At 53.8% G+C, this 23839-nt stretch overlaps 1 protein-coding gene across 4 annotated transcripts in view; it reads right to left on the reverse strand.

The window, feature by feature from the left end:
- Window positions 1-23839, reverse strand: part of ARHGEF18 (Rho/Rac guanine nucleotide exchange factor 18) — an 80938-nt gene that overhangs the window by 51422 nt on the left and 5677 nt on the right. For 2 of the 4 annotated variants that reach the window (XM_059159848.1, XM_059159846.1), the window contains exons 2-10: window positions 18607-18728; window positions 11986-12245; window positions 11166-11316; window positions 10382-10496; window positions 9229-9286; window positions 8872-8916; window positions 8318-8395; window positions 6910-7012; window positions 6633-6774 (exon numbers count right to left, since the gene is read on the reverse strand). In XM_059159848.1, coding sequence (XP_059015831.1) covers window positions 6633-6774; window positions 6910-7012; window positions 8318-8395; window positions 8872-8916; window positions 9229-9286; window positions 10382-10496; window positions 11166-11316; window positions 11986-12245; window positions 18607-18621 — 967 coding nt within the window. In that variant the 5' untranslated portion in view covers window positions 18622-18728. Of the gene's footprint in view, window positions 1-2801; window positions 2942-6632; window positions 6775-6909; window positions 7013-8317; window positions 8396-8871; window positions 8917-9228; window positions 9287-10381; window positions 10497-11165; window positions 11317-11985; window positions 12246-15051; window positions 15091-18606; window positions 18729-23839 lie in introns of those variants that run through there. The other 2 variants (XM_059159847.1, XM_059159850.1) reach the window with 2 other exon arrangements.

A 23839-nucleotide genomic window follows, 5' to 3' on the forward strand; every position in this document is an offset into this window, starting at 1 on the left:
CTCGGCAAATCCGAGGGGCCCATAAACAGTACATAAATGTCCTTGTGCACAGGAACATGCTGGATTCCAGCCAAGTACTTTGATGTGGTCCTTCCCTCCTTCTGTCGAATGCTGCAATGGAGCCACGGGGCACCTGCCTAGACCACCTCTTTCTTTGGCCTTTCTCACCTCCTGAAACTCATCCACGAGAACCACTAGATGATAAAATGTCCTGAATTAGATAGTGTGACAGTTGCATAACTCTGTGAAAAATCCACTGAATGGCACGCTTTAAAAGGGTGAATTTTATGGTACGTGAATTACAGCTCAATAAAGTTGCTATATTAAGGGCAAAAGAGGAGTGGCATGAGTTTAAAATGTAACCACCCACGATGTATTCAATGTATATTCTTAGTTAAATCTTGGCAACATTTTTTTTTCAAAATATGATGTAAATTATCTTGTGTATTTGCTACTTTGAACACAACCAAGAAAACTAACTCAGAACAAGAGGGGAGAAGGAAGCAAGCTGAATTTTACACTTCAAGGGCAGGTTTTTTTTTTTTTTTTATTTTGAAAGATTCTATTTATTTACTTGATAGACAGAGAGAGATCACAAGTAGGCAGAGAGAGAGGGGGGAAGCAGGCTCCCTGCTGAGCAGAGAGCCTGATGTGGGGCTCCATCCCAGGACCCTGAGACCATGACCTGAGCTGAAGGCAGATGCTTAGCCCTCTGAGCCACCCAGGTGGCAATTCCCTTCAAGGGCAATTTTAAAAACAAAAATTAAGCACTGCAGCAGGAGCCCTTTCACTGAGGACATTATTTTCATCAGTTCGCCCCCTCCCCCCATCTGTCACATTCCTCCTCCAGAAAATTCCTACAGGCAGCTCAGGAGCTGTGAGAGGAATTAGTTTGCACCTGGAGAAAGGGTTTTCAAAACACAGCAGCTCTCCACCACTTTTGGCACAGGGGGTGAGGTGGGGTGCAGTAGAACTCAACTAATAAATAACAAAGAAACAAATCCTTTGGCCTAGGTGTAAAGTTTTAAATTACTTAAGAGAGCCAAGATGAAAAGGTTCTGGAAGTCTTAGAAGGAATTTGAAGAAATGGAAACAGGACCTAGGGTGAATGAGGAAGAACGAAGAAGGAGACCTTGACACAAGGATCAGAAATATGCTGAACATGTGGTAGGTAAACACCCAGGGAGGCACAGCTGGTGACCACAGCCCTAGTTCCAGGGGCTGGTGACAAGGGTAATGGCCCTGCAGCCAGTGGTAATTGCTACTGTGTGACAAGAATGAAAATTATAACACAGCTGATGCCAGAAACAATGTACGTGCCACTTGAGCTTTCAAAGTGGAGGCATTTTCAAGTCAACTGAGAAAAAAAAAAAAGAGAGAGAGAGAGAGAGAGAGACAGAGAGAGAAGGATCGCTTTTATCGCTTTTTCCGTTTCTCTATGCATGCCATTTAAAATAAAATAAGCTGCATAAACCCAAAACAAATTGTGTTTACAAGGACTGAATTTATTACGCCTTCTGGCGTTATGCTCTTACTAGCTTTAGAACAACCTTTTTCTCCAAAGGGCTTGACCCATAAGACAGCAAACGACTGATAAGGCGTACACTCTGACCCCGTCCAAACAACCACCAAGATGTTTAAGTTTTCCAGACTCTTTATTATTTGCAATGTCAGCCTAAAAATACAGGTCTGGGGGCATGCACATAGACACAGGATATACAACATTTACTGATCCTTCACTATATGCCACTCTCTCTGCTATGCACTCATGGACTCTCTACCCAATCCTTATTCCCATTTTAAAGATGGGGCGACTGAGACTTAGCAAGGTTATATGGCTAAGATGTGGAACAGGGACCAGAACCCAGAGCTTACCTGACACTCAAGCCTGAGCTCTTGAGACTACTCCACGCAGCTTCAGGATTAATCATTCACCCAGATACCTACAAAATCAATCCCAAATTGCCCTTGGCCATGGGGCTGTTCATGGTGTCCTGAACTCCCTCTACCCAGCAAGAAGAAAAAAGGGGCTTTAAGGCTTCTGGCTGGAGTGCCACTCTCCCCGAATGAGGCGAACGGAGGGGAGAATTGTGTCCTTCGCTTCCAGGGTACAACTTATAGAAAACTTTTTTTTTTTTTTTTTCCCTCCCAACAAAACTTTTTGCACTCTGCACCAGCCATCTCTCCTAGGGCTTCCATCTCAACAGAGCAACAGGTGAAAAAGACGGGGAAGTCAACGACCACAAACCAAGCAAGGATCAAGGGCCTCTGGCTTCTCCCTGCAGCGAAAGCTGCCCCGCACCAGCAACGGAAGATCCAAAGCACGCGCGCTCCGTATAGCTTAGTTATAGCTGTTACCCCAAAGCTCCCCAGCAACGAGGGGGTCCACTCCAGGGAGTGAGTTCTCCGCAGAGGCCCAAGCACCACGGCGCTGGTTACTGCTCACGGTTATCACGACATCCCCGGTCCTGCCCCGGGCGCTCCTGAACCTCGAGCCCGGTGACCTCCCTCTCCCGCGCCGGGGCAGGCTGCACCGCCCAAGGGCTGGAATTCGGATGGCGCCGGCGGGAGTCGTCTGCACCCCTGCATTCGCCAGTCAGAGCCCAGACGCACTGAAGGGACAGCCGGAGCTGCAGGACCCGCCCGCCGGCTCGGAGGGTCCACGGGGGCTCGGCCGGAGGCTGAGGCAGCCCCGGGGGTCCCGCACCAGAGGCCGCCCCCGGGGCCCGCCGGCGCCTTCCCGGAGCCCGAGGCCTCCCTCCCGAGCTCCGTTCTCCTCGGGCCCGCCCCTCTGCCCTCACCTCGGCCGGGTCCCCTGCAGGCCGCTCGCCGCCGCCACCGCTGCCGCCCGGCCTCCCCGGATCCACAGCAACCCGCAGCCCGGGGCCGGAAGCGGGAAGCCGCGCGCGCGAGCTGCGCGTGCGTGTCCCCGCCCCGAGGGCGGGCCAGAGGGCGTGGCACGGAAGGGGGCGTGGCCCGCGGGTCTGCGGGTCCCGGGAACTGCGGGCTGTTTCTGGCTGACCCTGAGGGAGGGGTCAGGAGAGATCCTCCCGGCCTTGTGGGGGACCCGTGGACTTAGCCGGGAGGGTCTCTGCGGAGGGGGTGAGGGCGATCCTCGGGGGCGAGTCCGCGGGGGTGGGGGGCGTCTTGAGGGAATCAGGGATGCCTGGAGCGGGGGATCTGCGGGCGCCTGGGCATGGCTAAGGGGATTGAGCCTGGGGCGAGAAGTCTGAGGGCAGCGTGCAAGCGATGGCGAAAACAGGCCCGTCGCCTTAGAAGAAGGGGCCGTGCAGGTTACAGGAAGCTAGACAAATCTGGGGGACATGAGCCGTAAGCCTCTCAGATGGCCCCAGACAGCCCAACGTGGGTACCAGATACCCCTGACACATGCTAGCACCCAGGCGGGTGCCATCGGATACTCAAAACATGCTTTCCGGTACCCTTGAATAGGTCAGATTAGGACATTCGTCTGGATCTGTCAGTTACCCTGAAGTGTTCAGAATCTGAAAAACATGACAAAATACCCCAAAGTACCAGACGCCTTCACCCAGGAGCCATCAGATACCCCCAAATAGAAACAAATCAGAGACCCTACTCGGAAACCTTTAGATAATCCCCCAAAACACATACTAGATACCCCTAATACAGATACTGTCAGATACCCGGGCACAGGTATTCAGAGTCTAAAATACATGCCAGACCATCCCCCAACACAGGTGTTTTCCCACATGCCAGATGCCTCCCCCCATTGCTGCCACCCCCTCAGGGGCCATCAGATTTGCCAGCTCTGAGGCTGCTTGTTCCAATCCGGGTTGGCCACTGGTGAGACAGTTGGGCTGTGCCCAGTTGAGGAGCCAAACACCTCTTTCACCAGATTCAAGTCGACCAGGCCGAGATCTGTCCAAGCCAGACTCACTTCAAAATACCCACAATCTGTGGCCGAGAGCCCTCACTTCAGAAACTGGATGGCGGAGTCCCCAGGAACCTGCCTCCAGTTTAAGTCCATTTTGTCAGGGTCGAGAGAGGGAGCACGCCCAGGAAATTGGAGTTTCCAGAAGTGTAAGGACGTGCTTCATCAGAGGTCAGAAACCTCACACAGAGACTTTTGAGGTCTTGATGGATGTGTAAATGTTCACTCTCGGAGTGCCTATGACTTTGGGACTTTATTCCAAAGGCAGTGGGGAGCCATCCAAGATTTTAAGCAGGAAAAGCGGCATGATGCTTACTGCTATAGCTACCTTGGTCACGGAAACCTTCAGGTTGACATAGTTCTCCCCTAAATGTAGAAACCAGTTTTCTGAAGGAGCCTGGCAACAAGGAGAGGTGTCTCTTGCCTTTCTTTGTTCTTTCCATTGTGCATTTAGTATGCCCTTCTCATGGGCCCGGGACTCTGCTAAGAGCTAAGGAGACACAGAATGTAACTCTGTGGCAGCGTTTCTTAGTCTTGGCACCACTGACAACGGGGGGCTGGATAGTCACTTGTTGATGGGTGCTGTTCTGTGTATTGGAGGATGATGAACAGCACCCCTGGCCTCTATCCACTTAGAGGCAAGCAGTACCCCTGTCCTGACAACAACAACAAAAAATGCCTCCAGATAATTGCCAATGTCCTCTTGGCTGAGAGCACCTGGCCCAAGAGTCATTCAGACACTGATATAGTCACCCCATCCACAGTCCAGGCTTCCTGGGGGAGGTGGCCCTGGCTTTGTTCTAAAGGGTGAGTAAGAGTTAGGTGGCCAAAGGAGTTCCAGGACCAGCACTGAGTGAGCAAGGTGCAGGTGCGTGTGGGCAGCCACGAGACTTCATGGTGGCTGAGTAGTGGAAGGGAAAAGTGGACAGGTAGGCGGAGGTCAGATCATGAAGAACCTCAGAGGTCAAGGCCAGTAATAAGACTGTCTGGAGTGGTGCATGGGTGTCTAAGTCAGTTAAATGTCTGTCTTTGGCTCAGGTCATGATGCCATTGTCCTGGCTCACCTGGGAGTCTGCTGCTCTGCTTCTCCCTCTCCCTCTGCCACGCTACCTGCTTGAGTGCGTGCTCTCTCTCTCAAATAAATAAATCAAATCTTAAAAGAAGAAGAAGAAGAACACTGGAACGGTGTTCTGTCAGTGGGGCTGGTCTCTGGGAAAGCATCTCAGCTCTGCCCTGGTGACCCACCTGCCATAATTTCCTAGAGTGTGACTCATTGCCTGTTCTGTTTGATTTACTGTGGGGCTATTTCCTCTAAGGGACAGACACTAACATCTGGCCTTGAATACCTCCAGTAGTGACAGGCGTGTAGCCGGCAATACCTGGGAGGTGCCAGTTCTCAGCCTGTCGGGAGTGAGCCACAGCTGATCTGGCCCCACGGGCCTCCTACACACAAGTCTGGGAGCTGCGGTCAAAGCCCAGGGTTGTGGATCTGTGATTTAGCTGCTTGCTTTAACTCAGCAGCCCAGGGGAATGATGATGACAATGACAAGGGATGCTACCCTTGCCCATTTGTACCAGGCACCACGCTAAGGGCAACCCACGTTATTTTTCCTTTCCACCCACTCCGGTCTTCTGTGATCTCAAATGGCTGTCCTGAAGGTCAAATATTGTCTCTAGGAGGTGGGGGCTTGATCTCCACCCCCCTGCGAGAAGGCTGGATTGAGTCACTTGCTTCCAAATAGAGTAGGGAGAGAGAAAGAACAGTAACCTGACAGATGTTGTCTTAACCAGGGAATGAGGGTTCATTTCCTCAGGGATGTGAGATCCGTAGCACTTACCTCCTGACCTGATGAGGCAAGAAGTTTCCCAAACCCATAACCCTAATTAGGAGAAAACACCAGATGAACCCAGATTGGGCGCGCGGGAGGGCATTGTCCTAGACATCCGGCTAATACCTCTCAAGACTGTCAAGGTCACGAACAATAAGGAAAGACCGAGAAACCTCACCGACCAGGGGGACGAGGGAGACGGGATGATGAGAGAGAACATAGTATTCTGAGTTGCGTCTGGAAACACAGAGAACCCAAATGGAGGAGGAAACCTTGGGGACACATGAGGCAATAATACGGTATAATGTTGATTCCTGAGTTGTGACAGAGGTAATGTGGTCACGGAAAATGCCAGCCACCACGACAGGAATCTGGGTGAAAGTTAGAAGGGGACCGTCTCTGCTCTCTCCACTTTTCTGTGATTCTTAAATTAAAAGTCAAGGGGAATAAGGGGCTACCCACCCCCTCTGGGGGGGTGGGAGAAGTTAGTCTGTTGTGTCAAGATAGTTAAGTGTTGTATGTGGTTGTTGACTGTGTTTGTATGGAGGGCAGAGCGTCAGCGTCTCTAACCCCTGCACTGTTCAAGGGTGAAAGGGACAGCTCTGCTGTTGGAACCACCCAGATTGCGGTATTTTGCAAGGCAGCCCTCACTGACTGATGCACCGCCGCGGGTTTTTGCAGTGACAAAAACTGAGATTTAGAGGTGTTTTTGTGGGCCCTGAGGTAATCACATGGTCCTTGCCCTTAAGGGACCTGGTGCTCTCCAGGGAGCTGAGGTCAGCCTCCAGCAAGGGTGAGAAACGGAATGAGGACGCCGCAGGCAGAGGAGGCCACGTGAGAGAATGAGAAAGTGGCTGCCACCCGGAGGGCCGGGGCTGAGCCGCGGGACTTACCAGAGCTCAGAAAGGGTTTGCCACAAAGAGGGCAGCTGGAGTGGCCAAGGAAGGTCCCTTGCGCCAGCTGATGCCCGTTGACACATTCCTTCTTCTCTCTAGCATCCTGACCCTTGTCCTTTAGAACCACTGGGCTCTTCCCCTGTGGGGGACAGAAGTGAACCTTAGAACGCCTCGTGCGTTCAGACCTACCTGGAATCATGGGGCTCCAGGGCCAGGGGCGTACTGAAAAACTGGAGAAAGTAGAGGGAGGTTGTCCCTGGCCCAGCCGCCTGACCTTCTCCTTCTGCCTGGTGACCCGACAGCGTAGGGAGCTCAGTCTGCGCTTTACCCTGGTGCTTCTGTTACTCCGCTCAATCTTGTTGGCGCCGTCCTCGCTCCTAAGGGAAGGAAAGATGGACGAGGGGGGACAGCAGGGCCAGAGGGCCATTTTCAGCCTGTCCTGCCAATTGCTCCCGGACCCCACCTGGAATCTGTCTCCTCCCCGCACCCCCTAGTCCTGTTTCTCTTCTGTGGTCTCTCAACCCTCTTCTTCTGCCTCTCACTTATTCACTCAACAAACATTTATGAATATTTGCAAAGTTCCAGGAACTGTGGGGCTCGGTTTACAGAGGGTACTGCAATGTGGTCTCAAGCTTGGGGGTCCCTCTGTGCGCAAGACTGGATATCCTGGCTCTGTCCATGTCTGCCTCCTCCCTCTGATTCACCCCAACCCCTATATCTAATCAGCTTACAAATCCTACTCATTCTTCCTTTGGGATCTCTCTCAAATCCTGCTCCCCTCTTTCCCCTAACACTCTGGCCCCAGATCGCTGTCACGCCCCTACTGGATTAGCGGTACCCCCTCATTTAATAAATACAGTTGAACCTTAAACAACATAGAGGCTAGGGTCCCCAACCCCCTGCACAGTCACAAATCCATGTATAAATTCTGACTCCCCACAGTGTAACTACTCATCGCCTACTGTTGATCAGAAGCCTTACTGATACCATCTACAGTCAATGAACACGTATCCTATGTGTTAGAGCTATTAGGTACTGGGTTCTAACAATAAAGTAAAGGAGAGAAAATATATTTACAGCCCTACATTCTATTTATTGAAAAAAAAAATTCATATATCAGTGGACCCGTGTATTTCAAGCCCGCATTGTTCAAGGATCAGCTGTATTCATTATAATATCAGCCGCCAACAAACCCAGCGCCTGTAGAACCTGTTTACTAGCAGGAGATCCCACCCCTCCAGGCTGCAGCCCCTGCCTGTGCTCCCCATCATCAGTCACCGAAGACTGGTGCTCCCTAAGGTCACCGAGGTGACCTGGCCTCTGCTGACTTCCCTCCCCTTCCCTCTTCTCCTAGCCCCACCTGACACCATTCCTCAGGCCTTGCCCTTTCTCCAGGAAGGCTTCTCTTTATTTCCCCCATACTCCTCTCCATGGGTTGGCAAACTCCTACTGGTCCATTGAAGACCAGCTCAAGCCGTCACCTCCTCCAGGAAGTCTTCCTCTGCCCTCCCAGCGTGCAAGAGGAGCCTTCCCAGGCCCCCCCACCACCGTTGCCCTGGCAGTTCCAGGGAGGGGACTGGGCTCCACCTCCCACCCCCAGTTTAGGACTGCGGGGAAAGCGAGCGCAGATCAGTGCAAGCCCCAGCCCAAAGCGCCCCCCTGTGGTAGCTCCGCACACTTACTCAGACAGGAACTCGAACCAGGTGAGGTTGGAGCCGGCTCCTCCCGGGCTGCCTGACAAGCGAGCCCTCTGCCGGGCCCTGCGGGGTCAGAGCGGACAGACCCCTGGGTCAGCGGCCTCTCCTTCCCCAGCTGCCCCATCTCCTGCCTTCTTTCAACCCCCCGTGCCCCCTGGAGACCTCACCATCCCTCCCACTGTGTGCTCCCTCCATGGTCACTGTGACTGGGTTTCCAGCAGAAGGGGGCAACCCATCTTGGTCAGACAAAATCGGCACGTCAGGAAGATTTTCTAGCCAATGGCCGCGTCTTGGGAAAGAGGCACTGTTTCTCATTTGTACGAAGGTACGTCATGGCCTCACTCGCCCTTGGCTCATGTCCCTTCTCCTTGCCCACATGAGTCCCTCCCCCCACCTCTCCGGTCCTTGTTTCTCTCCCCTGTCTCCCTGTCTTCTTCACGCCTGTGCCCCGCCTGTCCACTCCTGCACTGTCCCCCTCCGCTTCTCCCCCATACTTGTCCTCCGCGTCTGTCTTCCCGCCCCTGCTCCCCCACACTTACCCATGGTACTGCCGAAGTTCTTGAAGCACCTGCTGGACAATCAGCCTGGGCAGGGGGCAGGGGGGGAGTGTGGGTAAAACAGCTCACAGGTGCCCCAAGTCATCGACGTGGTCCCCCAGACGAGCTATGATTCCCAAACAGGGCCCCCTGGTCCTGATGCAGACCCTGACTGGGAGACCCAACCCGTTTCCCCTGATGCTTTATTGAGAACCCTTCTGAGAGGCCTGGTTGTCTCCTCTGGGATAAGGATGGTGTGGGAGAGAAGCCCCAGGTTATGGGGGATTGGGGTGGGACCCCAGCCATGACCCCGCGGCTTGTCCCCTGGGGTCCCCGCCCCACTGTCAGGGAGACACTCACACGTGCTCGGGCTCCACGTGGTCCTTTTCCATGCACTCCAGCACCGGGGGCTCCAAACCTGGAAGCAGCCCCCACCCCAGGAGAGACAGGAGTGAGAGGACTCTGGGGCAGACCAGCCCTGCCTGGGTCCCCAGTGACCCATCTGGCACAACTGGAGACCTTCCCGATAGGGCCTGCTGTTCGGTGGGGAGAGGCATCAGGAGGGCAGAGAGCCGTTTGATGTGGCGGGGGGTGGGGTGGGAGGTCGGGGTGCCAGGTGGTGGGTATTGTAGAGGGCACGGATTGCATGGAGCACTGGGTGTGGTGAAAAAATAATGATACTGTTATACTGAAAATAAATAAATGAAAAAAAAAAAAAAGAGGGCAGAGAGCCAGTGTCGGGGGTGCACCCCTGGGTCTTAAGATGGTAGACAATGTGCCAAGTGCTTTGCTTGTGGACCTGTGGACGCTCCAAGGAGCCCTAAGGAGATACGCTTGTTGTTCCATTCTTGTTTTTTCTTTTTAAGATTTACTTATTTATTTTATAGAGAGAGCGGGGCAGGGAGGGGCAAAAGAGAGAGAGAGAGAAAGGATCTCAAGCAGACTCCCAGCTGAGCGCAGGGCCAACCTGGGGCTCCATCTCCTGACCCTGAGATCACGACCTGAGCCAAAATCAAGAGTCAGAGACTCAACAGAGTCACTTGGGCACCCCTGATTCTTACAGAGAAAGCCGCAGGCTCAGAGACTTACTGGAAAGTGGTAGCTTTGGGTTTATAGACTTCAGGTCCCTCTGAAAGCAGAGAGACACAAGATGTTAGGACAGGGATCCAGAGATAAGGAGAGACATAAAGTAGGGGAGAGAGGTAGAGACAGAAGATGAGCCCTAGGGGAGCAAAGGGATTATAGTGGTGCAGTCCCGCGGGGCTGAAGACCCTGGGGGTGGGAAGGGGAGAGGCTGGTGCTGGATGCCTCTCCCCGTCCACACGCCCCCCACCCCCACCCCAGGAATTCTGCCCAGTTCCTGCCCATGGGACCCTAAGCCCCCGCGCCCCCCATCAGTAGGTCTTTCCTCTCTCAGGCCCATCTGGGGCCCCATCCAGGGACCCCTTCAGCAGAAACCCCCACCCTTTTGGTTTGAATGCAGGAACCCTCCCTGCCCCCCTGGCTGGGCTACCTTGAGCAGTTGGACTGGGCGCGTCCAAAGCCGGAGAGATTTCCAGGGAGCTGATCTCATCGAAGGACGCGGGAACGGACCGTGACCTCACTCTTTTCTCAGGGCTGTCACATTCCTGCAGGGAATAAGCATCTCGCTAAGCTAGGGAGGCAGTGAAGGGGTGCCGGTAAGCTCCCCAGTTGAAGGGTCCACAGCCACCACCTCCAGCCGCAGGCAGGGGCTCCGCTCAGCCCTGGGCATGGGGCTGGACCTCTGCAGCAGCGTCTGAAGCTTGGAGCCATACCTTCCCCAGCCGTGGGTTGCAGTCCTGGCCAAGGATGTCCCCAGCTGTGGGCTAGAGCCCCAAAACTCTGAGCTCCAGATTCCAGCCCATCAGGGATCGCTCCCCAGGTCATGGTCCCGGGCAAAGATGCCCCAGACACGGGCTACGGCCCTTGAGGCTGGGATCACAGACCTGAGACAAGATCTGGCAGGAGCGAGCGGGGCTTCCTTCTAGCTGCAAAGATGCGGAGACGATCTCCCCCACCCCCCGGATCATGGGTTGTACTTGTAACTGGGGATCCCCTCCCGTGGGCCCCCCACCCCGGCGAAGAACCCTCAGTCTGGGGCTGGACTCTTAGTACTCGGGGACTGCCTAATCTTGGGGTACCCCAAGGACAGCCCCGCTTGACGGGTAAGTCCCACCAGCTACCAGTGAGGAGCTCCTTCCCATCTGCCACGCTGGCCCCTGGGCCCAGAGTTGTGCTATTCATTGTCAAGGTGGCTGGCTGGAGGCTGTACCCACCTTGCCTGGGTGCTCTACTGGGGTCGCATCCCCAGACAGACACTCCTGGGTCCAGGCCTGCAGGTCCTCTCCCGGCAGGTTCAGAGCAAGGCTGGCCAGCGTCCGAGGGAGACAGGGCCCCTCCTTCACAGCTGACGCCTCAGGGCTGAGCCTGGTGGAAGAAATGAGGAAGGCAGGTCTTCAGGGTGTCTCTTCTATCAGCGGTTGCCCCGGCGCCAGCCTCCAGGGGTCTGGGGGGACCCGCAGGGTGATCCTTCTGAGGCAGGGAGGAGTGGTCAGAATCTGGAGGGGTGTTTGGTTCCCTCCATCACGGGGGTCATCCGGGGAGCCTTGCTGGGGCATTTGCAGGGCGATCCGTGTCTTTGAATGGTGGACACATTTTGAACATCTTTGAATGGCAGAAAAATCATACTGGATTTCTACTTGCAGTGAGTTGGGGAGGGTGTCAAGGGAGGCAGGTGGGGGTGGCCCGCCTCGGCCTCCTACTGAGTGTGGAATCAAGCACACGCCTGCGTTTTAATCCCAAGTGCATCTGTGGGTCTGTGCATCTGTGGGTCTGTGCACCCTCGCGTGCTGGTCGCACACGAAGGCTTTTCTGTATGGGGTGGACGGGGTGCGTGTGCAAGCCTGCAGGGCACGTGTGCACGTTGGGGATTGTGCGTGCCCGCAGCGTGAGCCCGCGGTCTTCATTTTGGGGTGGAGTGTGTTTCACTCAGAGTGCGGGTGCTGGCCTGAGCACGAGGACTGTGTGCCCGCAGGGGTGCGGCCCTGCCCTGTCCTAGGCGTGTGTCACGGAAGGCTGTTGGCGGCACGCGCTGACCTCTGCCAGCTCTCGGAGCAGCTCCGCGACCTCTCCCAGCTGCGTCTCCGAGGCAGGCCCTGGGACTCCGCGGGGCTGGACACGGTCGATGTTCTTCCGGCCTCTTCGTTGGGGGGACCGCTGTCCCTGGCTTCCCCAGGCTGGCTGCGGGAAAAGGTCCCAAGGCCCAGATCCTGGAGATACTCGCTGCCCTGCAGGGCCCCCAAGTCCAGGCTGAGGTCCTCCATGCTGTCCCCGAGCTGCCCAGGCATACCGTCCTCCTGTTGGCCGGTGTTGGGGGAGGGGAGAGGAAGGCATTGACGGATGGCAGCAGACACCCAGGCACCGAGTCCCTGCCCAGCGCCCTCCCGTCCAAGCGGGGCTCAGCGCCCTGCTCGTGGCAGGTGGGGTGGAATAGGGATAGTCCCCCCAGCACTCCGTCTAACCTGGGCCTTCAAGGCCTCATTTCTGAAAAGGGGCCAGAGGTCTGGGCTTCTACCTGAAGTCACCTCACTGCTGGCATTCCCTCTAATGGGCTTGACCTCAGCCCTGCCCCCTGCCCGGGCTTGTTCAAGGTCTTCGAATGCAGCTGCGCAGGCCCAAGTTATTCTGGACACTAATGCAGAGTTTCAGGCCGTGTCGGGGCTCCCAGTCATGTCCCTGGGCAGCGTGGGGCATCTCGACCCCACCTCGGGCACAAACTCAGAGGGTGTGCCCTCACACTCAGGAATCCAGAACAATCAGGTTAGTGTCGTATGTTTTTATAAGTCGGATAATAGGAGGAGACCCACGCCAGCCAACGAGTTACCAAAATGTTAAATAAGAACAGTATTGGACCCTGCGCTCTACCGCTCACGTGGCTCCCATCACTGTTCCTGGCTCTGCTCCTTCCGACCCCAGAGCGCTTAAGCCAATCCCTTTCCCTCCAGGACAGGTAGGAGCTCAGGGGGCACATTACAAAAGGCTCCAGGGTCAGCCGCCTCCACTTCTGGCCCCTCTGGAGCCTCAGGCCGCCCGCAGTGTGCCAGGCCCCGTCAGACACTGAAGACCCACAGACGTGGTTGACCACGCGGCAGCCACCAACCGCGAACACACTGCCACCCTGCCACCCCAAACCAAACAGGCCTTATCCTTACTGCCGCAGTCACTCCACCACAAGGGGGCATTGTTAACCCACTTTCCGGATCAAAAGACTGAGGCTCAGGGAGGCAGGAAGACCCGCCCCGGAACACAGGGCCAACCAATGGCAGAGCCGGACTCAAACTCAGGTCTGTCCAGATGCAAGCCCTATGCTCTTTCTCTCCTGTCTCTCTCTTCCTATCCCTTTTCTCTTCTCTCGTGCCCTCCAAATCATTCTATTTGCCTCCCCCCCCCCCCCCCCCCCAGTCAGGGAACTTGCCTTTTCCTCTCCTTGGAAAACCTCTTCTCCCAGCCCCCATACAGCTCAGCCTGGAGAACTCCTATTCATCCTTCAAAAGCCAGCTTGGGCATACCCTCCAGGCTGTCTTCCTGACTCCTCGAGACTAGGGTTCTTCCTCTGGGTTGTCGTGATCTGTTCCCTGGGGACTTTCCTTGTTCAGACCTTTGTTGGGACAGACCTCAGAGAGGATTTGGTGGGTAGGAGAGTGGGTGGGCTTCTCGCATTGCTTCCTGCAAAGCCAATACTGAGACGTGGCCCCAGCATCTCTGTGGTCTCAGGCAGCCCTCAATGGACAGTCCCAATTGGTGACCTGAAGGGGCTACTGAGGGGATATGCCCTCCACATGGACTCTACAAAAGACCCACAAGAGGGGTGCCTGACTGCCTCAGTGGGTAGAGCATGCGACTTTTTTTTTTTAAGGTTTATTTATTTATTTTCAAAACACAGAGAGAGAGAAAACAAAGGTGAGTGCAGGCAGAGGAGCAGAGGGAGAGGGAAAGAGAGAATCTTAAGCAGACATCACACTGAGCACAGAGCCCAATGGAGGGCTCGATCCCAGCACCCTGAGATCATGGACTGAGCTGAAACCAAGAGTCGGATGCTTAACCAACTGAGCCACCCAGGAGCCCCGAGCATGTGACTTTTGACCTTGGGGTCATGAGTTCAAGGTCCATGTTGGGTGTAGAGTTACTTTAAAATAAATAAATAAATAAATAAATAACTAGCTAGCTAGCTAGCTAGCTAGATAGGTGGTGATGTTAATAAATGTGATTTTATTTAATTTTTTAAAAGATTTTTTTTTAAAAACTTATTTATTTGACCGACAGAGATCACAAGTAGGCAGAGAGGCAGGCAGAGAGAGCGGGGGAAGCAGGCTCCCTGCTGAGCAGAGAGCCTGATGCGGGGCTCGATCCCAGGACCCTGAGATCATGACCTGAACTGATGGCTGAGGCTTAACCCACTGAGCCACCCAGGTGCCCAATAAATATGATTTTTAAAAACATCCTCTGGGGCACCTCTCCCTCTGTACCTTCCCCCAGTATTGCTCTCTCTCTTTCAAATAAATAAATAAAGTCTTTAGGGGGAGCTCCTGGGTGGCTCAGTTGGTTAAGTGTCTGCCTTTGGCTCAGGTTATGGTCCCAGGGTCCTGGGATCAGGTGCTGTATCTGGCTCCCTGCTCAGCAAGGAGCTCGCTTCTCCCTCTCCCTCTGCCTCTCCCCCTATTTATGCTCTCTCTCTCTCTCTCTGTGTCAAATAAAGAAATAAAATTTTAAAAAAATCTTTAAAAAAAAATTCCTCAGGATAGGATTGCCAGACAAAGTACAGGATGACAGTTAAATCTGGATTTCGAATAAACAACAAGTACTTTTCTAGTGTAGGTATATCCCAAAACATTGCACTAGTTGACATTGGAATCTAACTGGGTGTCCGATCATTTTGTTTGCTCCGTCTTGCCACCCCACCCCTGGACCATTTGGCTAGGCAGGGCCTGTCCTCAGCAGGCGAGGGAGGGCAGGGAGGCCCCTGCTAATGCTGGGCGTGGGGGATCTCCAGAGAAGCATCCAATGCAAAGTCGAAAATGCCAAGTGCCGGGTAAGAGGAGCTGCGCAGGATCTGCTCCCCCTCCCCTCGCACCTTGCGCCCCCGGAGCTCTCCGCGGTGTTTACCCCTTCCTTCCTCTTGGCACCCATTTATCCTGCAGTGGACGTGGGTTGCTCCGACGCTGGGCGGCTGTGAAGCGAGCTGTGAACATGGGCGTGCAGAGAGCCCGCTGGAGTCCCTGCTTTCAGTGCCTCTGGGCCGACGCCGGGAAGGATTGTTGGAGCGGCCGTAAATCCGGGTTTGACTTCAGGAGCACGCGCCCTCCTGTTGGCATGACCTCTCTTTCTCCGGAATCTCTCCTTTGCACTGTCGAGGCTTGTCCCTCCCACCTCCGCAGTGCTCCTTCTCCGCCTCCGCCTCCTCCCTCTGTCCTGTATCTACCACGATCCCTCTTCTTCCGCCTCTGGTCGCGGCTGGCTCAGGGTCGCCTGTCCCTCCTGTGACCCGGGCAGCAGCCTCCGGGCGGGTCTCCACTTTCCCCAAATCACTCCTGTCCCATCCCTGGTGCCTGGACAACCTCTATTGACTCCTGTTCTCCTCTGCCGCTGCCTGAAAGGTTTCCTTGTGTCTCTGGTTTTTATCCTTCTGTAAATATAAACATGTCAGGACAGCCTCTTGGCCTGGGCCGCCCCCCCCCCCCCCAGCTGCATCTGGCCTCCCTCACCAGAGGCAGAAGTGGGAACCTGGCCAGAGCTGGGGGTGGCAGGGGTGGTGGGCAGCGGCGGGCACAGGCTGTCCTAGCTCCGGGCAGCAGGTACACTGAGGGAGGCAGGGGCAGGGGAGCCTCATCCTTTGCTGGGGACCCCAAATCTTTCCTCCAACATGGCCTGGGTGAGAAAAGGCGGGAGCCGACCCCATGGGGGACCTTTCCAGGCATCTGACTAAACAGTGTATTCTGACCCTGACACCCCAGAGAGGATGCAATAAATCCAGGCTCTCGCTGCATGGACCCTGGGGAGCCTTGGGGGATGGGCTCCGCCCGTCAGACTCAGAGGCAAGATGTCCCAGGAATGCTCACTCTGCAGAAGGGCTTACTGGGTGCAGCGTTGGACAGTACATGGATAAACTGGTTTTTGTTTGTTTGTTTGTTTGTTTTTAAATATTTTATTTATTTATTTGACAGATAGAGACCACAAGCAGGCAGAGAGGCAGGCAGAGAGAGAGGAGGAAGCAGGCTCCCTGCCGAGCAGAGAGCCCAATGCGGGGCTTGATCCCAAGACCCTGGGATCATGACCTGAGCTGAAAGCAGAGGCTTTAACCCACTGAGCCACCCAGGCGCCCCGATAAACTGGTTTTTAAAAACGTGAATAGTTGTTTAGTTCATCGTCTATTGGCCAGCGTGGCACAACCAGGCAGCTTCGAGCATGTTGTTTCTCTGGTTCCGTTTAATCAGGTAAGAAAGAAGATCGGTACCGAACAGAAGAGCAAAAAATGACAGGGCAGATGGACCCTGAGGGGCTCGCAAGGTCGGAAAACCTCAGTCAAGGTTTGCATCCCTGGTATGACCTTTACTAGCTCAGCGTGACCTCAGGCAAATCCCAAGCCCTCTCTAGGTCTCAGTTTTCTCGTCTGAAAAATGGGTGCAAGGCTGCCTTCTTGTAGGAGTCCTTGCTGTGCGGATACAGTGGGATGATGTGTGCCCATCGCAAGCCCAGGGCCAGCGGAAGCAGACCTGATGGTGCTTGCTGTTCTATTTCGGGGGTCAGAGCTCTCCCTCCGAGGGAGCCGTGGCTGTGTCAGATGCAGTCACACAGCCCATCCCCTGCCCTCCCAGAGCTAGATGCAGGGGGAGGGATGGTTTAACCCAGCCGTTATAATCAAGTATGGTAGAATGTTCCAGAAAGCAGGCTGAAGAACTGAGCAGGGGGGAAGCAGGCTCTGTCTGAAGGGACAGGAGTTCTGGATTGGAATTTTACTTAGAAAATCCCCTGTAGTGGTGCCTGGTGGCTCAGTGGGTTAAATTCTCTGCCTTTGGCTCGGGTCATGATCCCAGAGTCCTGGGATCGAGCTCCGCTTTGGGCTCTCTGCTCGGCGGGGAGCCTGCTTCCTCCTCTCTCTCTTTCTGCCTGCCCCTCTGCCTACCTGTGATCTTTGTCTGTCAAATAAATAAATAAAATCTTTAAAAAGGAAAAAGAAAAAGAAAAAAGAAAAAAAATCCCCTCTCTTGTAAAGCACGAAACCCAGAGTAATCAAAGGTGTAAGAAACCTATTAAGTACCACTCAATTAGGAAAAGTTAGACAATCTTTAGACAGCTTCCATCACACAACGAAACCCAAAAAACCCAATTTCTGACCACATAAAATAGCATCCACATGACACGTAAGTGGTCTCTTGAACTCACCAAGTTTCACACATCAGTCACATTTCATATAGTTTAAAAAAGCTCTGCCTCTTGGGGTGCCTGGCTGGCTCAGTCAGTAAAGTATGGGACTCTTAATCTCAGGGTCATGAGTTCAAACACCACATTGGGTGTGGAGTCTACTTAAAAAAATAAAAAGAAATAAAAGGAAAAAGAAAAGATCTACGTCTTACCAGTTAGGAGACCGTAGATTTTCAAGAAGTCCTACTAGATATAAAAAAAAGAAAGAAGGAAGGAGGGAAGGAACCAACCAGGGTGTCTTCCTGGAGGAGTCGACAGCCAGCGAAGCCTTGAGGAACAAATAGGAGTCAGCTAGGCAGAAGCTACAGGCAGGGGCATTCCAGGCATCAAAAGAACAGGGTGTTCAGAAGCCTGAAGGCTTGGGAGGTCCCGGTGATTTCCAACAACTGGCAAGAGTTCCTTACTGGCTGGAGGTGTAGAGGGGGAACCTGGGCCAGATTAGCAGGCCTGGTGGGTCAAGCAAGAATTTTTTCTTTTTTAAAAAGATTTTATTTATTTATTTGACACAGATGGGGGGAGAGAGAGAGAAATGGATAGATAGATAGATGCGGGGCTCGATCCCAGGACCCTGAGATCATGACCTGAGCCAAAGGCAGACGCTTAACCCACTGAGTCACCCAGGTGCCCTGCGCTATATGCTTTAACTGTCCCAGACCCTCCTTCCTGAGTGTGGGGGGCAGTGCCAAACACCACCAACCCACTCCGGTAAAGACATGCCTCCCCAGATGCGTGGGAGGGGGCTGCCTGCGGAGGGCTGTCAGCTGTCAGACCCCTGCCGGGAAGTCACACCTCTTCTTGGGCCGCCCACAGGCCGTCACTGATCCATGTGGAGACCTAATGGTCTCCTAATGGCTCAGCCTGACTTGAGGCTGCTGTAGCTCAGAGCTCCCCGTGGAAGCTTTTTCTTCCTGTTTCATCCACCCACCCAACCATCTAACTGTCTTTCCTCCCGTCCGTCCACCCATCCATGGATCATCCCCCTGTCAATTCTTCCTTCTTCCATCCGTCCGTTCAGCTGCCTTCTACTGATCTCTCCCTCCCTCCCCTTTTCCAGGAGCGATTCTGGTCTCCTGCTCTATAAAATGGGATCATAACCACTCAGCCAAGTTTTAACGACAGTTCTCTGAAAAAAAAAAAAAAAATGCACTTAAGGTGCCTGGTTGAGTGCCTGTGTGTCTCAATGTACTTGCTGCCACCGGCGTCATCTGCTCCGGCCCGTCTCCGCCATCGGATACCTGCCTGTGTATCCTCCATGCCGGGGAAGTCCGGGTGCTCAGGCCTCCAGGCTCCGCCTCTGCTCTCGGTGGCCGAGGCTGCAGCCTCAGGGTCAAAGGGCTGGACGCATGGCTTGGGCTCGGACCCTGTGGAGAAAGGAGGGACCAGGTGTCAGGGCCAAGGCGGAAGGGCTGAGGAGCAGGCGTCTGAGTTTCGTATCTGCTGCTGCTCCGCTGGGGCTCGGTCTTCTCATCTATAAGATGGGTTGGTGGAGGAAGATGGTCTTGATGACTTTTAAGCCAGCCTACATGCCATCACCTCCTTGTCCTGTGCCTGTGGCAGACAGTTGTGTTCAATCATGAGGCTCTTTCCTGCGGATCCGTCATCCCCTTAAATTGTCCCCACCCCCCACCAGGGACAGCATCTCAGCAGCTATCTCCAGTTAGTCAGAGGGGGCTCTTGAGATGATGCTGGTTGGCTATGCCTGCTCTGGCCAAGAAAAGCCCTCATTCAATAGAGTGAGTCCATGGGGCGCCTGGGTGGCTCAGTGGGTTAAGCCGCTGCCTTCGGCTCAGGTCATGATCTCAGGGTCCTGGGATCGAGTCCCGCATCGGGCTCTCTGCTCAGCAGGGAGCCTGCTTCCTCCTCTCTCTCTCTGCCTGCCTCTCTGCCTACTTGTAATCTCTCTGTCAAATAAATAAATAAAAATCTTTAATAGAGTGAGTCCTTGAGATCAAATTCAAGCGCCCAGCGTCCACATTTGTAGGGTCTCTAATGGTGGGACTTCTGGCTACTTCTGCCCTGATGCTGTATTTGGAGTTTCAGGGACCTCTTGGTGCCCTGGGATAGAGGAGAAAACCAGGGCTTTAGGGTCAAGCAGACTGTGTCCTTGTCTGGACCTGTCGCTAACGGTTGCCCACCCCTTGTGGAAGGCAGCTTGAGGCTCAGTTTCCTCACCTGGAAGGTGGATGTGACGATGCCTTTCAGAGCTTTGCGGAGGGCGAAGGGGCCCAGCATGTGTGGCCCCTGGCCAGTCTTGCCCATCTTTCTTGCTGTCTAGGTCAGGAGATATCAAGTCTCGGACTGAGCCTCCTGCTGTGCGAGGAGTGGGTACCCCCTTTTCTGCCCCGCTGCCTCTTACAGCTCAGTGAAAGCGATCACCCTATTCAAATCCCTGCAGAGGTTCCTCCTTGCCTGCAGGAAGAACACTGAGACTCTGGGCCCAGTCACCAAAGTCCCCCAGGGTATTCCTTCTGTGCCTTGTGCCTGCTCCCGCAGGACTGTTGCATGAGACTCCCCCTCTCCATTCCTGCCCGGAGGCTGCCTGCCTCAAGACCTCACTCTATTTCTTCCAGAAATCTCTGTCCGCTCCCCACCTACGGTGCCTCTCTCACAGGCACTTCATTTCACAGCATTGTCTTGCCATCTGGACTCCCTTCACTCCTGCATCCCCGCTCAAGACATCCCAGGCTCTGCTGAAACCAGGGAGGTGGCAGGAGGGTGCCTGGAGGAGAGGCCTGGGGAGGTGGGTAGCGGCGGCGGAGGAGAGGGGAGACCAGTGGAGGGGTGCATGGAGGGACGGACCAGACCAGCGAGTTCTTAACAGGCGCAGTGGTGGCTTCAGGTGAGGCTGAGATGGGGTGGGGGAGTGGGACATCAGGTGCTTTTTTAGTTAGCTTGGGTCCCCTGTGGCTGGGTGACCCCATGGTCTGGTTTGCTGGGAACAGCGCGCTGAGCCAGGGTGATTATGAGCAACACCCCCTTTCATTCTCCAAAGGGTCTGGCAGAGGGGAAGGTCAATGGTGTCCCTTTATCCCAACAGGGCTGTCTGCACCCGCTCACGCCCCCTCTCCTCCTGGCTACGGATCTGCAAACACTGCTCCAAGTTCTGGGCCCCTGAAACATACACAATCCGGAGGAGCCTTCTTATGAATACAAAATTGCCAGGGCCTCTGAACCAGGACATCAGAAGATGGCCAAGGCAGAAATAAACACGCTTCATGAATAGATGAGTGCCAAGGGATTAGGTGGGCACATGCAGGTGTGCAAAAGCACTGGGACACCGGAAAACTATGTGGCAGTCCCTTAAAAGAGAAAATCATAGAGCTCTCACGTGACCCAGCCATCCCACACCTAGGCATATCCCCCAGGAAATAAAAATGTATGTCTTGGGGTCCCTGGGTGGCTCAGTGGGTTAAGCCTCTGCCTTCGGCTCAGGTCATGATCTCAGGTCCTGGAATCGAGGCCTCACATCAGGCTCTCTGCTCAGCAGGGGACCTGCTTCCCCCCCCTCTCTCTGCCTACCTCTTTGCCTACTTGTGGTCTCTCGCTCTGTGTCTAATAAATAAATAAAATCTTTAAAAAAATGTATGTCTTCCCCAAAGCTTATGAGCAGCATTATTTATAATAGTCAGAAGGTCAAGGTGGAAAAAACCCAGATATCCACCAAAGGACGAATAGAGAGAGAGACACACAAGATGTGGTGGAGACCTACAGTGGAATAGTATTCAGCCACGAAAACAAAGTTCTGACACCTGCTACACGGTGGGGGGTCAACCTTGAGAACATTGTAAGTCAAGACACCAGCTGACAAGACCACATGCTGGGCGAGTCCCTCTATATAGATTGTCTGGGATAGGTGAATCTATAGACAGAGGAAGCAGATTCGTGGTTGCCTGAGGCTATGGGGGGAATTTTGGGGGTGGAGGGACAGCTGGAAGATACGGATTTCTACTGGGGTGATGAGGATGTTCTAAAATGCTTTGTGGGGGCGCCTGGGTGGCTCAGTGGGTTAAGCCTCTGCCTTCGGCTCAGGTCATGATCCCAGGGGCCTGGGATCGAGTCCCGCATCGGGCTCTCTGCTCAGCAGGGAGCCTGCTTCTCCTCATCTCTCTCTCTGTCTGTCTCTCTGCCTATTTGTGATCTCTCTCTCTCTCTGTCAAATAAATAAATAAAATCTTAAAATAAAATAAAATAAAATAAAATGCTTTGTGGTGATGGTTGCATAACACTGAATGTACTGGAAGTCATCGACTTGTACCCATTAAACGGATGAATCCTAGGATACGTGAATTCGATCTCAATGGAATTGTTGCCCCCAAATATCACCGGGGCCCCTTGCTGAATCTTGATTGAGTGGGTGCCTATGGCCTTCAGCTCCGTTTCTTTCAGGGTAGACGATGTCTGGGCCTGCCGCCGTGTGTGAGAACACCATGGCTTCCACCATCCCTGCTCTTCCAGCTCCCCGCCCAGGCTGACGGAGGGACTCTGCTCTGCACTACCTCATTTAAGACTTGTATCCCCCCCCCCTTCCCCACCCTGAAGCCAAGGCGGCATCTATGACTCAGAGAAATGTCCGGACCAAACAAGCAGGCCGTGCAGGAGAAAAACCAGATGTGGGGGTGGGTCCAGGAGGCTGAGGCGAGCCTGGAGGAGGAGGAGGAGGAACTGGTCTGAGGGTCAGTCCCATCCCTTGGCCAAGCACGCCGGGGGTCTCAGGAAAGACCGAAGGGTCTGCCTTCTTCACTGGGCAGGGGGTCTCATGGAGGCCTGAGGCCTCGACAGCTTGTGGAGACCACAGGCAGAACCTCAGACCTTGAATCTGCAAACCCTGGGGGTTTGGGATCTGCAGGCTGAAAGTGAGAGACCAAGGATGAATTGACTCTTTCTGTGGAAGTTTCCGACCCAAGAACTGGCTGGACTTGACTTTGATGATGCTCTCAACTCTCATCCGGGCATCTCATGCTGACCCAACCTTTGTGTCACAGACTATAAGCTCTGATGCCCAGGGTCATAGACTGAACTTTGATCCAGGTGTCATAGACGGAGCCCCATCCTGGGGTCATGGACTGAGAGCTCCAATCCCATTATCAGAGACTAAGCTCTGATCCCAATACCAAAGACTGAGTCCCGTCTTGGGGTCATAGACTGAGCTCCGATCCCAATATCAGAGACTGGGCCCCATCTTGATGTCATGGACTGAGCGCCAGTCCCAGACTGAGCCCTATCCTGGTGTGGTGGATGGAGCTCCAATTCCAATATCAGAGACTGAGCCCCGTCTTGATGTCATAGACTGAGCTCCAATCCCAATATCATAGACTGAGCCCCATCCTGGTGTCGTGGACTAAGCCCCAATCCTAACATCAGAGACTGGTCCTGATCCTGGTGTCATAGACCGAGTTCCTATCCTAATGCCACAGGTTGAACCCCGATGCTGCTCACAGATCAAGCTCTGGCTCTGATGTTGCACAGTGAGCTCTGGTTTTGGTTGAAGATTCTCTCCTCCACCCCCAGGCATTATTTCCAGTGGCCTCTGGTCTTGCTGCCTAGTATTCCCACCCATACCCCAACCTCAAGCTGTGAGGATCAAATTTCTTTTCTCTCCTCCTACTGTGTCCCTATAGCTGTTGTGAATGCACTCTCTTCCCAGTGACCTGGCCAGAAACCTGGAGACCAGTCTTACCTGCTCACTACCCCTCAGGACACCAAGCCCTGCCCGTGTGACTTCCCGGACATTCCTCCATCCATCCTCTCTTCTTTCCTCTGTCACCGTCTGAAATTCAGCTCTCGCTATTTCTCTCCCTACACAACCACAATTCTTGTTGGGGTCTTCCCCACACAAACGATCATCAACCACAATTTTAACCACCGTGTTGCACTGTGATTGGTTTACTTGTTCCCTTCTAGACCAGGAGCCCCATGGGCCAAATCTGGCTCAACATCTGATTTTATAAATAAGGCCTTATTAGCAGAAGTCATGCCCATTTGTGTATGCACGATCTATGGCGGATTTCATGCTATAACAGCAGAATTCAGTAATTGCATCAGAGTAGGTGACCCACAAAGCTGAAAATATTTATTCTCTGGCTCTTTTCAGGAAAAAGTTTTTTGACCCCTGTTCCAGACCATGCAGTCTATGAGGGAAAATACTGTGTCTGTCCCACTTTAACATCTCCAAGCCCCAAGTAGTAAAATCTTAGGTGTATTGATCATTTCCTTTATTCCTTGCCTTCTGTTTAATCTGCCATATACTTTGCATTGTTCTAACCTTAAAACAACCCCCACATCCCCACTTGACAAAAGAAGAAACTGAGGCTTAGAGACTTGCCCAAGGTCACACCATATTGGTAAGAGGAAGATTTGGGTTGTGAACCCAGGGGTTTCCAACTCGAAAGCAGGGGTTTATGACCACCAGGCTATCTTGTGGTAAGCTGATGACTGGACAGGTGGGTGAATAAATGATTGGATGGATGCATGG

This window comes from Mustela lutreola, chromosome 2, assembly GCF_030435805.1.
Source record: "Mustela lutreola isolate mMusLut2 chromosome 2, mMusLut2.pri, whole genome shotgun sequence".
NCBI classification, from domain to species: Eukaryota; Metazoa; Chordata; class Mammalia; order Carnivora; family Mustelidae; genus Mustela; species Mustela lutreola.